This window comes from Artemia sp. Qi Xiang Cuo, chromosome 5 (genome assembly GCF_049724085.1).
Source record: "Artemia sp. Qi Xiang Cuo chromosome 5, ASM4972408v1, whole genome shotgun sequence".
NCBI classification, from domain to species: domain Eukaryota; kingdom Metazoa; phylum Arthropoda; class Branchiopoda; order Anostraca; family Artemiidae; genus Artemia; species Artemia sp. Qi Xiang Cuo.
The window spans coordinates 35,890,152-35,905,312 of NC_142798.1; the positions used below are offsets into that span (position 1 = coordinate 35,890,152).

Here is a 15,161-nt window from a genome sequence, read left to right on the forward strand (position 1 = left end):
ATCCTTTATAAGGTTTTCTCCAAAAGGGAGCAATTATCCAAGTGACTTTGCATATTATTTTCTGAAAACTTTCAATATTTTCAAACAGTACGTAGTAACAAACTTTAAGTATAGAGCGACTCGGCCCAATAGTAACCAAAACTCTAAAAAAAAAGGAATTTTGATAAGAATTGGTACATCAAAAGAATTGACGGTACTTGTATGATATACCCCCTACCTAATATTCTTCTAATATGTTTCTCTGACGCTCAGTCCTAATGAAGTATACCTAAGTAAGATAAAAATATAATACTTTAGAAACACATTTGGGCTATATATTTCCACATGAGGGGGAACGGGGGTAAAGTATAGCGCAACACTAAAACTTGACACGAAAAGAAATTATTACGTATATGAGGGGGTTTCTCTTCCTCAACACCTCGCTCTTTACGGTAAAGTTAGAATTTGTCCCAATTTTTTAAGAAATATTCCTGAAACACAAGGTTCGTTTAATTAGAACAATAAGAAGCTTTTTTAAAAGTACTAAAAAATTTTAGCGTAAAGAGCGAGGCGTTGAGGAGCAATCCCTCTCATATACGTAATAATTTCTATTCGTTTTAAGTTTTGCTCCTTACTTTTAGTTGAAAGATTCTTTCAGTTTTTTTTTATTTAATATATCAAAAGAATAGGCTTATTGTGCTGATTCCAAATATATAGGCTTCATTAAGTTTAGTGTTACCCATCAAAGGCTACAAGTCTGAGAGAATTTGCCTAATTCTCGAAAAAGGGGAAAACACCCCATAAAAGTCAAAGATTCTTAATGAAAATCACACATACAGATTCAACATATCAGAGAACCCTACGGTATGGCCTTCAAGTTCCTATCAGAAAGATGTGTATTTTTATTTTCAGAAGAAATATCACGAATGCGTGTTTATTTGTTTTTTGTTTTTTTTCAGGTATGATCTTATCCATCCAGTGATTCTAAAATGTCGGGAGAGGGCTCATTCGAACTTTCTGTATTAAGGGAAAAGTATTTTGAGGGTGGTAACTTGGAGTTCCCGGGAATCCTGAAGACGACTGTAAAAAGAACAATCAGGCAGTTATGTAAATATGTAAATGAAGCGTTGACATCAATAAGTGAAACCTGATATTTGTGTTATTTTTCTTGTGGAGTGTATTTAAGAATACTGTGCTGTATGGCCAGTTTTTGGCTTATAATAAATTATTATTATTATTATGTTTCTCTGACGCTCAATCCTAATGAAATATACCTAATTAAGATAAAAATATTGATTCCCAATATATCATATTCATTAAGTTTAATGTTATCTAGCAAAAGCTACGGGTCTGAGAAAATTTGCCTGATTTCCAGAAAAAGGGGGGGGGCATCTTCCAAAAGTCAAGGAATGTTATGGAAAATCGTCCCATCAGATTCAGCGTATAAACGATCCCTACTGTAGAGACTCCAAGCTCTCATCTGCAAAAATATGTAATTCTGTATTTTTGCCAGGACAAAGATCAAGGTTCCGTTTTTTTTTTTTTCAGGGGTGATCGTATCGAACCAATGATCCTAGATCGGGGGAGGGCTCATTTGAACGGAAATTAAAAGTTTTAGTACTCAATTTTACTTATGGAGATCCTTTGGGAATTTTCAGTGGAGTTGGAATTCTCTTAGGGGATTTTCCAGGGGACAAATTCTCCATGGGGAATTATCAATAGGAGTAACTCTAAATGGGAAAACTTTCAGCGGGAGAAACTTTCCATTGAGGAGGGAGAGGGGTCTATGGAAATTTATAAATAGGGTGAATTTCGTCGTGACCTGAAAAGCGATCAGAAAATTAATAAAAAACATGTTTGTTTCAAATGTAAATTTGGTAAGAAGTATTTTTCATGCAGAATCTGTCCGCAAAATCTGTTCTGGGGGAATTTGCAGCGACGATGGAATTGCCAGGAGTTAGGATTTTATGAAAGAAGAACTTTCCATGGAATAATTTTTCGGGGGGGGGGGGGGGGTATTTTATATAGAGAGAGAGTGGATTTCCTGGGATTATTTGAAAAACAGTGAAGTAAGAATTAAATTTGTACTAAAAGTAAGAAGCAACATAAAACTTAAAACGAACAGAATTTATTCCGTTTATGAGGGCGACTGCCCCCTCCTCAATACCCCACTCTTTACGCTAAAATTCGGCCTCTTGTCCCAATTCCTACTGAACGACCCCAGAAACGTAGGGACCGTTGAATTGGAATCTGAACCTTTTTTTAAGTACTAGAACAACTTTAGTGTGAAGAGAAGATGTTTAGAGTTTAATTAGAATCTGAACCTTTTTTTAACTACAAAAATTTTTAGCGTGAAGACAGGGGTAATGAGGAGTGGGCAGCCCCCTTCAAATACAGGATAATTTCTGTTCGTTTGAATTTCAAACGAACTTCATGTTGCTCCTTACTTTTAGTAGAAAAAACTTCTTTTTTTATACTTAGTTATTCTAAAACCGACACATTGAGTACATTTATCAAATAATGAAAGCACAAAATCAATTGCAAACCCATAGAGCTTCTTAACTGTTAAGAATCTCAAAGTTAATACCAAAACTTAAAATCAATCTTACCATAATCACGTGATCTGGAAACGACTCTCGCACACATTTGACATGTTCCACAAAGTGCTCTGAATAGCCGTTGGCTATGTCTAGGCATATAAATTTAATCTCAGGAATCTAAAAAATATGCTTAAGATTAACTTGTGACACGAGGAAAGAACTACAAAGTGAAAAAAGAAATGTTTGTGCTGTAGCATCTTTACTATAAGCAATACAAATGAAGGTTACGGCTTGTTGTAGGTAATGATTAATTTTGTATTTTCTTCATTGTGTCTAGTGTCATGTGGTGTGCCACATCGGACGGCCTATGGTCCACTTCTGTACCTAATTCATTTTAATGGTATGAGGTTTGATCTTCAAGATTATCGACTAATTTCATTTGCTTATGATACTAAACTATTCGTTGTTTTGCTGGTCTTGGGCAGAAAGTGAATGAATTTTTAGAATTTTTACGTTTTTATCAGTTTGAGTGTATCGTCATTAGATGTTGATATGACTAATTTTATTTTATATTCTAGACTAAGTAATCCTCTGATATTAACAATAAAATTATGTTAGAGATTTAGCCTAGTGTATAAGTTAAAAAATCCGTTACTTAGGTTTTTACATTGATTGAAATCTTTCATAAAGACGCGACAGTGATGTTGGTGAAGCAAAGGTTGCCTTGTGATTCGATGGATTTTTTTTCATTATTCAACAAATTTCGAATAACTTGACGCATTTTTATGATTAATATTTAGGATCAGTGGCACATATTCAAGCAATTTGGGGGGTGTTCTTTCCCACCTACATCAATGTCTCTGGTGAGGATCTGGACCAATAGTCTGAAGCACAGACTTACAGTGGTGATATTGGAGGCTTTGAATGCAACTTTTTAGGGGTAATAAGAGAATGAAACAAAGAAAATGTTCCACGCTGGAAGACCCCTAATATATACTTGAAAGAAAACGAGGTCAAAAGTTCTATAAACTGCTTACATGTGCGACAACTTCTTGTAACTTTGCAAAGTCTTCTTTGCTTGTCCCGCTTGAAATAGACACATAAGGCATAACTTCTTTATCTGTTCTGGCAAACTCTTTCCAATCGTCAACAGTATAGTGCTTATGTATTGCTGTGAGAACTTTATGCTGAAAAAATAAAGAATAGTAACATTGTTATAGTTAAAATACGAGGGAGGTCCAAGAAATACCTTGAGGTATATCTCATTTGAGATACATTTTCACTGCTTTTGTTTCTATCAGTATAATATAACCTTGCATACAAAAGATTACTGACTATTATCATAGTCTTTACCAATAAGAATGTAAGGAGCATTAAATGAACTAACTACGTACACAAGAACTTACTTTAGGGAGATACGGCAAAATTTTTCAGTAGTTCTAGCTCCAAGATTTCTTACATAATTTGGCGTAATATATATGAAAGTTAAGTTATGAGCTTAAACTTCATACATTTTGTGTCCATTCTTTCGGAGAAAGGCATTGTTTCTGGAAAAAGCGAAATAAACTTGTTTTCGGTCTGTACAAAATAAAAGAAATAGAAAAGGGACTTGATCCCAGTGAAATTAAAATGATAATAATATTTGAATGTATAACAACAGTGCATCATCAGGGCAAGAGAAAAACATTGTTAAAAGGGGCCTTTTCTCAAAGTACAATCGAAAGCAAAAAGCAAATAGAATCCTAAAACCCACAAGAATCACTTTCTTATACTAAAAATGAAAGTAAAGGACAAGGATGACATAAAAAGTTAGGGTACTTGTCTGTTAAACGGAACGCACTCAAGAATTACGCTGCGTAATATTCGACAGAAACCGGTTTCTCATCCTGGATCGGTTATGATTTTCTTATTTTGAGTGAGAAAATTACGATGTATGTTCATTTTTATTAAATATTTAATGTCTAGAGGTCGTTAGGGGGTTTGGTTAGCATAGGTTTTTAATATAATTCCTTCTGTGCGGCCTGCTTTCCACAATTCTTTGTCGTAGCTTCCATAATTTTATTTCTGAAGTATTATATTATCATAATGTTTTGGCATAATTCATTATGATTAAACTAACTTCAATTCTTGGATACGTTCCGTTTAACAGACAAGTACAGAGGTTAGTTACAAAAAGGCTTTATGAATACTCTTTACTTAACTGTTAGTGTTAAGAACATGGCCTTATAGAAAACCGATTTTGCCTCCCTTCCCTGTTAGCAAGTACATATTAATATACATTGACTTATATCATTTCCAGAAAATCCCAAGAAAAAGCTCAAGATTAAATCCTTCTAGAAGGGCTATCAAAATTGTATAGACATTAATTTATCGCAAGAATGTAGCAGTAATACAAGAACTGTCAGTAAGCATCTCCACTTACGGATTGGAATTACGATACCAATAGATATCAAACAATTTGTGGTAACGAATTGTAAATAAGGAGTGACCTGGCTCAATAGTAACCAAAAAAAACACATAATTTTGATAACAATAGATACATCAAAAGAATTGGCTTATGTTGCTGTTTTCAAATATTTAAGTTTCATTAAGTTTAGATTACCTATCAATGGCTGCGAGCCTGAGAAAATTTGCCTGATTTTCGAAAAAAGAGGGAAACATCCCCTAAAAGTCATAGAATTTTAATGAAAATGATACCATTAGATTCAGCGTATTAGAGAACTCTCCTGAAGAGGTATCAAGCTCCTATCTGCAAAAAACGTGGAATTGTGTATTTTTTGCTATAAGAAAGATAACGGATGCGTGTTCATTTGTTTTTTGTTTTTTTTTTCAGGTGATCGTGTCGACCCAGTGGTCCTAGAATATCGGAAAAGGGTTCATTCGAACGGAAGTTAAAAGTTCTAGTGCCCTTTTTAGATGACCAAAAAGACTGGAGGGCATCTAGGCCCCCTCCCCAACGCCTTTTTTCCTCGAATTCGTCAGATCAAAATTTTAGATATTCATTTTGTTCAGCATAGTTGAAAGGCCGAATAACTATGCCTTTAAAGATACCATGACCCTCCGAAACCTCTGGGGAAAGTTCTTTAAGATTTATAATTTGCCCATCGTCTACGTATAGTATTTGTTACTGGGAAGTATAAATACATTTTTCGGGGGGGGGGATTTTCTGCCGGGGGATTTTCTGCCGGGGGATTTTCCACAGGGAGAAGTTTTCATGGGGAGGGAAGTTTCCAGAAGGTGAATTTTTCAGGGGAAATTTTACACTGGGTGAATTTCCAGAATTCCTATACGAAATTCTTCTTATGTCTTGCTTTCTCTTTTCCGACTCAATTTCACGCGTGAAGATGTTAAGGGCAATTATCCAGGGTAATTTTCACCAGGATTAAATTGTCCAGAGAATATATCCACGGGAAGGAGGAATTTTTCCTGGGAGGGTAAGTCAGATTTTCTGGCATTATTTAAAAAACGATCAGAAATTAAATAAAAAAAACAGGTTTTTTATTGTTTTAAAAAATAAAGTTGTGAGACGGAATCGAACTTTAGCGTAAAGAACGAGGCGTTGAGGAGCGGACAGCCCCTTTCATATGCGGAATTATCTCTGTTCATTTTAAGTTTTAATGTCGCTCCTTACCTTCAGTTAAAAAAAAACTTGTTTTTTTTAAGTTAATTTCTGAACGTTTTTGAATTAATGCAGCTTTGATTTTGGCTCACCGTAGATGAATAATTAAAACGAAATTCGCATATCAATTTTCCTTTTTTTGGCTATTTGGCTTTCACGAAATTTTGTTCTGACGTAACTTACGAATTAACTTACGTAACGAATTTCTATATTCGTATGTTTTTTTACGTATATTAGGGAGTTCACTCCCTAGTCAATACCTAGCTCTTTACGCTAAAGTTCGAATTTTTTTCGAATCACAAACCCCTGATTCACAGAGGCCGTTTAATTAGAATAAATAGTTGTTTTGACAGTACTAAAAAAAAACTTTAGCGTAAAGAGCAAGGTATTAACTAGGGGGCAAACTCCCTCATATATGTAATAATTTCTGTTCGTTTTAAGTTTTAATGTTTCTTCTTACTTTCAGTTTAAAAAAATATGATCGTTTTTTAGATAATGCTGGGAAATCTGGCGCCCCCTTCATAGAAATGTCCCTTCCCCCAAGGAAATATCCTCCATGAAAAGATCCTCCCCCGTAACCCCTACTCTGATCCTGACCCTCCACTATAAAAAATTCCTCCTAAAACGCCTGTATACTTCCCAATAACCAATACTATATGTAAATAATGGGCAAAGTTTATAACTTGCAGCCCTTTCCCCGGGAACAGTGGGGATTAAGTCATCCTCAAAGACGTATTAATTAGATTTTCGACTATGCTGAACAAAATGGATATCTCGAAATTTTGATTGGGTGACTTCGGGAAAAAAATGAGCGTGGGAGGGGGCCAAGTTGCCCTTCAATTTTTTGGTCACTTAAAAAGGGCACTAGAACTTTTAATTTCCGTTCGAATGAGCCCTCTCACGATATTCTAGGACTACTGGATCGATAAGATCACCCCTGGGAAAAAAAAAACAGAAAAAAACAACAAATAAACACGCATCCGTGATCTTTCTTCCGGCAAAAAATACGAAGTTTCATATTTTTGCGGATAGGAGCTTGAAAACTCTATAGTAGGGTTCTCTTGTACGCTGAATCTGATGGTGTGATTTTCATTAAAGTTCTATGACTTTTAGGGGTTGTTTCCCACTTTTTCGAAAATAAGGCAAATTTTCTCAGGCGCGTAACTTTTGATGAAACTTATATATTTGGAATCAGCATAAAAATCTGGTTCTTCTGATGGATCTATTGGTATCAAAATTCCGATTTTTTAGAGTTTCGGTTACTATTTACATCAAAGGAAAGTGTGAATTTTTTTTCTTTAATTAAATGAAGCAGAACTAAACTCGAAGGAATAATCATTCCGGCAATTTGACCGCTTTGGGATTTCCCTGTGATGCCACTCACTTTGATTGACAAGCTTGTGTAAAATTTCACTGACTTTTAGTCAAATTTCACTGTCAAGCCACCAATTATCAACAGCTGTCGATCATGGCTATTCCCCCGAGAATATTCGCTAATGGACCCTGGTTTTGGTGACAGACAGCCAACGCTAAGGGTCGCAAAAAAATTTATAATCTCTATATTGCCTTAAGTAAACTTAATACTTACCATCAGTTTTTAGCGTAAGAAACTTTTTACGTGTATTTTCATTACTTTAAATTTCTTATCATTTTCCCTGACATTACTATCCTAGATACAAAAACAATTTGTTGAAACTATAACCAGTTTTCAGCGAACTATTCAGATAAAGACAATTTAGTGTTGAAAGTAAATAGTTGGCTCTCATAAATGGGAATAACTTCTCTTTTATGAAAGGAACAAAAAAATTACTATGCAAAAATTAAAGAACGAACGAAAATTAGATTTTCAAAATAAAGTTTTTCAGTGAAAAGTAAAGAGCAATGTTAGAACTTAGACGAGCGAAGATTGCCCTGAGTGGGAGGGAGTCTCTTGCCTTCTAATAGTGATAAAACTTTTACTTGCACTTTACTAAAAGCATTGAATTATATAAACGATTTCCGACAATTAATAATTAAATTTTTCCCCAATTAAAAAAAAAACAAACAAGTATTTTCATGTTCTCATCGTAAATATCAAGAATCTGCTGTGTTTGAAAGAAACAATTTTTCCTAATTTAACAACGATACACGAGATCACTTTTGCAATCATTTTGCACTGAAGGAGACACTTCATGTTTTTATAGGACGGTTCAAAAAACTTCCACAAATGAAATAGTGAAATATACATAAGTATATGTGCAATCACCGGTACTGTTGCATTATGCGGACACCGCAAAAGAAGTCAAGTTTGGTTAATGCTAATGAAATAAAATAGGATGAATATATAATAGTTTAGTAACAAATTTGGGCTACATATTTGCACGTTAGGGGTGGGAGGGTGGTAAAGCGTAGCATATATTAAATACGTAACCTAACCTAGGTACCTCTCCCCCCCCCCTAGACACCAAAAAACAACAGTATAAATATCAGAAACGCAATGAAAACCACGCTTTGCATTCTATTTCTCTATAGCGGTCTCTTGCAAATACACCGTTTGGTGGGTTTCATCTCTCGTCTTCTTGATACAGCGTATAGCGGTGTCCGCATAATGCAACAGTACCCACTCACCTTTAAAGTGAAGAATTTCAGGCAAAACTCTTTTCTTCCCCCGAGAAATTTTGAAGCTCTTACCCTTAAAAAGAATTTGTCCGGGTGCCCTCGAAGCATCTCAAACCCCAAAAATATGGTGTCAAAATTCAGTCGTTTTGAATAACTTTTTGTGGAATGACCTTTCACTGGGAGTCATTCATTGGCTGAAATGGTTCAGTTAAACAGTTCATGGTAACGAACTGCAAGTAAGGAGCGACGTGGCTCAATAGTAACCGAAACTAATAAACTAAATTTTGATATCAATAGACACATCAGGAGAATAAGCTTATTATTCCAAATATATAACATTCATAAATCTTAGTGTTACCTATCAGAAGATACGAGCCTGAGAAAATTTGCCCGATTTTTCTAAAAAGTGAGAGGGAAACATCCCCTAAAATTTAAGGGATCTTGATGAAAATCATACCATCAGATTCAACGTATCTGAAAACCCTACTGTAGAAGTTTCAAGCTCCCATCTGTAAAATGTGAAATTTTGTGGTTTTTTTTTTGCCAGAAGAAAGATCAGGGATGCGTGTTTATTTGTTTTTTGTTTTTTTTTTTTTTTTTTTTAGGGGCAATCACATCGAACCAATGGTCCTAGAATATCGGGATTGGGCTAATTCGAACAGACATTAAAAGCTCTAGTGCTTTTTTCGAGTGTCCAAATAGATTGGAGGGGTCTTTAAGATGTAAAATTGGCCCATTGTTTGCGTATGGTGGGCTATTAGTTATTTGGAAGCATGCATATATTTTTAGGATGGGGGGAGATTTTCCACGAGAAGCATTATCTATGGGGAGGAAAGTTTCTGGGGAGTAACCTTTTCAGGGGATTTGTCTTACTTTCTCACTGCCGACTCAATTTTACGCCTGGAGATGTTAAATGTAATTGTCCGGGGTAAATTTTCACCGAGATTGAATTGTTGAGAGGATCATTCCGTGGGGGGGGGGATTTTTCGTGGAGAGAGGGAATTTTTCCGTAAAGGTGAAGCCAGATTTCCTGGCATTATTTAAAAACGATCAGAAATTAAATTAAAAAAAACTTTCAACTGAAAGTAAGTAGCAACATTAAAAAATAAAACGAAAAGAAGACATTACGTATATGAGAGGGTTGCCCCCTCATCAGCACCTCGCTATTTACGCTAAAGTTTTTATTTTGTCCCCAACCTTTAAGAGCGACTCCTGAAACACAAACGGTCGTTTATTTAGAACAATAAGCAGCTTTTTTTAAGTACTAACAAACTTTAGCCCAAAGAGCAAGGTGTTGAAGAGGGGGCAACCCCCTCATATATGTAATAATTTCTGTTTGTTTTGAGTTTTAATGTTGCTCTTCAGTTTCAGTTGAAAAAAAAAACATTGTTTCTTTTATATTTAATAATGATACAAGACAACTATTGTTTATATTTTCTTCAACAGTGACAAAAATCTTTGTCACAGTACACAAGGGGTTGATGACTTTCCGAAATCACGTACATCAGGTGGTAGGTGCCAAGGGTGGCAGAACTGGGCGAAGCGTTGCGGTGACTATGCCATGCGAGGCGAAAGAGTCCCAAGAGCGGTTATAGTCGTGATCAAGGTTCTAAAAAAATTTCGTTTCTAGCTAGGATAATTCAACTGCTTTTTCAATGGACAAAAACACAAAAATAAACACAAACTTGATTGTATACACATTTTAGGCATAATTACATGCGGACCAACATGCTGCGTAACAATTGTCTAAAGAACTAAAGGAAGAATAAGAACCGAAAATTATTTCTCCTTTTTCATACCTTAGCTAAACTTTTTGCCATTTCAAACGTTCCCACAGTGTCCATGTTCGACGCAATAATGGGGACACCAACATACGATTGCTTCCCATTCCGGAAGCTGAACTCACGAACCAAGTCTACCTGAAACATACAAAAATTCATCATTTCGAATCCAAGGCAGCTCGGTAGGGTTTAGAACTGTCGAGAAATAATATAATCTGCCCATTGTTTATTTTTGAGTGTTTCCTTATTTGAATTGTTTGCATCTCTCGCAAATTCACGGTTAACAGCACAGTTGGAAGATTCAAAAGTTTTTGGAAAAACTTGAAAAAAATCTATTACATAAATTCTGGGGTGTGTACATAAAATAAAAAGCTATGGCATGATACAACTTGAAATATTCATTTTCTCTTTATATTCATCCTTACCATTTTACAAAAGTAAAAATGTTTAATTTGAATTTGCTTTTATTTGTTGTTTATAGACCTCATACTCATAATACATGACATTAGCATAAAAAATTATTGTACCATATCAACCTAGTATTCGTATATTCTTCTTCCATCTTTATATAATTAATGCCAAATGTATGGATGAAAGGACAGATGGTGAACAAGTGCCTACAAAGCACTCAGACAGAAAAATACCTTGTATGTACTTCATCGCAGCTTATGGACAACTGTTTGGAGAAACAAGCCATTGGATCAGACTCATGTGTGTTTGTGACCAATCCCCCTTAAAACCAGTGAATAAAACATTCCCAATTTTCCGGAAAGCTCTTATATTTTTATAAGATGCTCTTTTTTATTTTTTTAAGTTTCTGAAATCCCGTGGTGAAATAGATATTCTTTTACGTGAGCCTAAACGTGTTTTAATAATCGCCAGTGGCGACTCTGAAAAAGAATTACGCACCAGATTAGCCTTAGCCAACGCAGCATTTCAGTGACTTCCAATCTGAAAATCGTCACAGAAGCTGAAGCTCAGACTGTTCCAGAGCAATGTTTTGGCTGTTCTGAGTTACTCTATGGAATGCCTAAAGTTAACTGCGGAACAGGAGAAACATCTTACCGTCTTTGAAAATAATCGTCTTCGTCGGATCCTAAGGATGAGCTGGAGAGACCATGCCAGCACCGGCAAGATCCGTACTCGCACATGCCAACCAGACATCACTTCTGTTGTGAGGCATCAAAGATGGCGATACCTTGGACATATCCTCCGAATGCCAGATCATATGACTTCCTAAAATGCTCCTCCACTGGCAAACAGAAGACACCCGTCACCGAGGAAGACAAAATAACACGCTCCATAGAACGTACGAAAGTGACAGAAGAGCACTCCAGACGAGTCTCATCCCAAAGTGGGAGAACATCTACACAGCAGCCCACTTGAGGGAAGATCGGACGCTGCTCACTGACACCCTGTATGCCCCTGGAGGAACTAAGATCTAAGTCAAACTTGTTTTTGATCCACCTTTTATTTTATTTTTTCTGTGCATGAGATCAAGCTTTGCTCTATTGTTCGAATGCACTTGGATATAGCTTTGTAGAAATTTTTAATTGAACATAGTGTCTGTTCAATGGAAATTAATAAAAAGAAACTTATATATGAAAGTAAATAACACCATTACAACTCAAACGATAATAAATTACAAAATTATATGGGGGCTGCAACTCCTCCAATATCCCACAGCACATTAAAAGTGAAGTTGTTTTTCTTTGAAATAGCAATATTTCGAGAATGAAAGGGCTCATTTTTTTACTATGCAGTTTACCGTTATTTTTTAGTTTTCAGTATTGGTGCGCAGTTATTTCGATAAATTTTTTTACGCAGTCGCCAAATCAATACTTGCGATTACTTGCGTACTGTATTTGCTGCATTAAAATGTGAGTTAGTAAAGCGCGGATCAAACTTCCGTGTAAAAAACAAGCGACAGTCTTCCATATTTGGAGAATTTTTATCATACTAAATCTTAGCAAGTTTAAACGTGAAACATCTCTTTTTAAAATTATTTTATTTAAATTTTCAATAATTTTGGCAAATTACAAATTAGACGGACTGAAGATTAACTTGTAATTCTGTAACTTGTAACAATTTTTGGGGGGAATTGTGAAAAAAAGCATGAGAAGCCTCTTGTAGAGGATTTGTAATAGAAAAAAAAACTTAAAGTGTAAAACACAAGCCTGTAAAGGGTTTGAACTCTCAGTTTCTGTAATTTTTTATCGTTTCAAGTTTGACTTATTATATGCACTAATTTTCAATTGGTTTGAATATCTGTTTTTCGTTTTCTTAACAACAATTTTCTGAAAAAGTTTTATTTCAAAGTTAATTCCTGTCCGTGTTCTAAGTATCACTTTTACTACGCGCTAACTGCAGGAATACTTCAAAAGATCTTTGAGCTTTTCTGCTTAATATTTATGTTCCCTGTACAACAGGTAATTTTGCGATAAGCCTACAACTACAACCAGCCAGGGTTACCAACTTTTTGGACAATGAATATGTCCCTTGAGTATCCAAAAATGTGTCCTTTTCAGACAAATTATGTCCATATTTTGTGTATAATATGTCCATCTTGAAATCTCAGAAACTAGTTTTTTATGACTTGTAAACCTCTTTTAAAGCGGTCAGTTAACATCGAATTGAAACCGAAAAAGATTCATTTAGTTCATCCATAAGAAATGAACTAGTGTGAAAGCACAAAAGTCATAAAAAAATGTAAACAGTAAAAAACTAATTGTAAGAGCTCAAAGCTCATCTTCCTACGAGAATTCAGCTTGACAGGTATGGTCGGCATGAGGGTCAGCATTTTCACTTCTTTTGGTAGCTTTGTGCCAATCAGAGTATTTCTTGCGCTTTTCATAAAGTACAATCCAGGAGTCAAGCGACGTTGCGGAGCGCTAGGTAAGCTGGGTTGTCCTTCAATCAGGGGGGTGACAGGCCCAAAGGCATAATTACTGGACCTTTGAACAATGCTGAACAAAATCGATGTCTACAAATGCTGATTGGATGCTGGTTTTCGGAACTGATAGGCGCATGGGGGGAGGGTGCCCTCAAATCACTTTTGGCTCTTATAAAGGGCGCTATACTTCAATCAAATGAGCCCCATCTGAAGTTTTACGACTATCCATTCCATAAAACCTTATATGTCCCTGGGTCATAACTTACAACCCTTGTTCTAGGGCTCTTATGAGTTGTGTAAACGCTCAGAGCATTGTTATATGTTCTTTGGGCTATTTTTAACAAAATTTCTATCTCAAAATTTGTATTGGATGCATCTAGGGAAAAGAATCTATGTGTGGAGGGGGTGGCTCCGCCCTTCTCCACCAAGGTTGGAGGGGGGCTTACTACAAGGGTGGCTCGGCCCTCGTGTTTCAAGAATTGTTCTTAAAAAAAATTGGACAAAAGGTTGAATATTAGCGTAGAGTGGGGGGGTGTTGAGGAGGGAGTAGCCCCGTCATATAAGGAATAATTTCTGTACGTTTTAAGTTTTAATGTCACTCCTTCCTTTCGGTAGAAAAAACTAGTTTTTGTATTTATTTCTGATCATTTTTCAGATAATCCCAGGAAATACACCCCCTCTGTGGAAAAGTTCCCCACGAAAAATTTCTCCCATGTAAAATCCCTCCGCCGCGAAATCACTCCCAGACAATTCCATCCATGCTGTGAATTCTTCCCAGAAAATTTTTTGCTTACGATTCTGCCTGAAAAATACTCCTTAGCATACTTTCATTTGAAGAAAGACTTGTTTGCATTTAGTTTCTGATCCTTTTTAAGGTCATTTAGGAATGTCCCTGTTTGGAAAATACTCCCCCACTGGAAAGTTTATCCCCCAGAAATTTTCCATGGAGAATTTTTCCTGGTGATAATTCACCCATGGAAATTTCTCCTGTGGAAAATCCCCCTCGCCAAAAAAAAGATCCCAAGAGAATTCCAACTCCGCTGAAAACTTCCCCCTGAGAGTTCCCTCAGAGTGTCTCTACATGTACAATGGGATCAACAACGAGAAAAAGACAAATAACAAACATTCTGTATACAAATTCTGGTAAATTCTCCCCATAGAAAATCCATCGCCAGAAGATCTCCTTCCTCCCTTGGAAAATGTTGGTATACTTCCCTATAACAGTAGTAATCAATGTTATACTTTGCGTACCGCCCTAGCAATTTCTATGTTATTTGCGTACCGCCATAGCAATTTCTACATTATTCTATAGAAGCTCTTCACCTTTTCAAAGAGAGTGAGTATCCTCTCACATAGTCTTATACTTTGAGTAGACTATGCTCCATCTTGTGCTAGTTAGGACCTTGCATAATATGTTATGAAGGACAAGTTTTTCTGACATAATTTACATAGACTAGATTTCTACTTTATGATATATATATATATATATTGTATATATCCCTTCCATGTCAGAAAACCAGTGGTAAATCCGTGTCAGAAAACCGGCGCGTCTTGTTTAGCTGCCAATTTATTCAATTATTATTTTTCTTATATATTCAAGTTTCAGATTAGGATTTTCTACAGTTTGAATAGTTCATTCAATCTACTAGTATCAATATTTTTGCAACCATTTACATAGATATGGAATCTTCTAAGCGACTTCTGGTGAGTAAAATTTTCTCATTATTATAATAAAAAGAAATCTAATTTTT

At 35.7% G+C, this 15,161-nt stretch overlaps 1 protein-coding gene across 1 annotated transcript in view; it reads right to left on the minus strand.

Annotated features, from left to right (window-relative positions):
- The window catches only part of LOC148952089 (GMP reductase 2-like), a 40,262-nt gene that overhangs the window by 7,839 nt on the left and 17,262 nt on the right, over nt 1-15,161 (minus strand). The window contains exons 2-4 of the mRNA XM_089088841.1: nt 10,536-10,655; nt 3,557-3,706; nt 2,589-2,696 (exon numbers count right to left, since the gene is read on the minus strand). Coding sequence (XP_088944967.1) covers nt 2,589-2,696; nt 3,557-3,706; nt 10,536-10,655 — 378 coding nt within the window. The remainder of the gene's footprint in view (nt 1-2,588; nt 2,697-3,556; nt 3,707-10,535; nt 10,656-15,161) is intronic.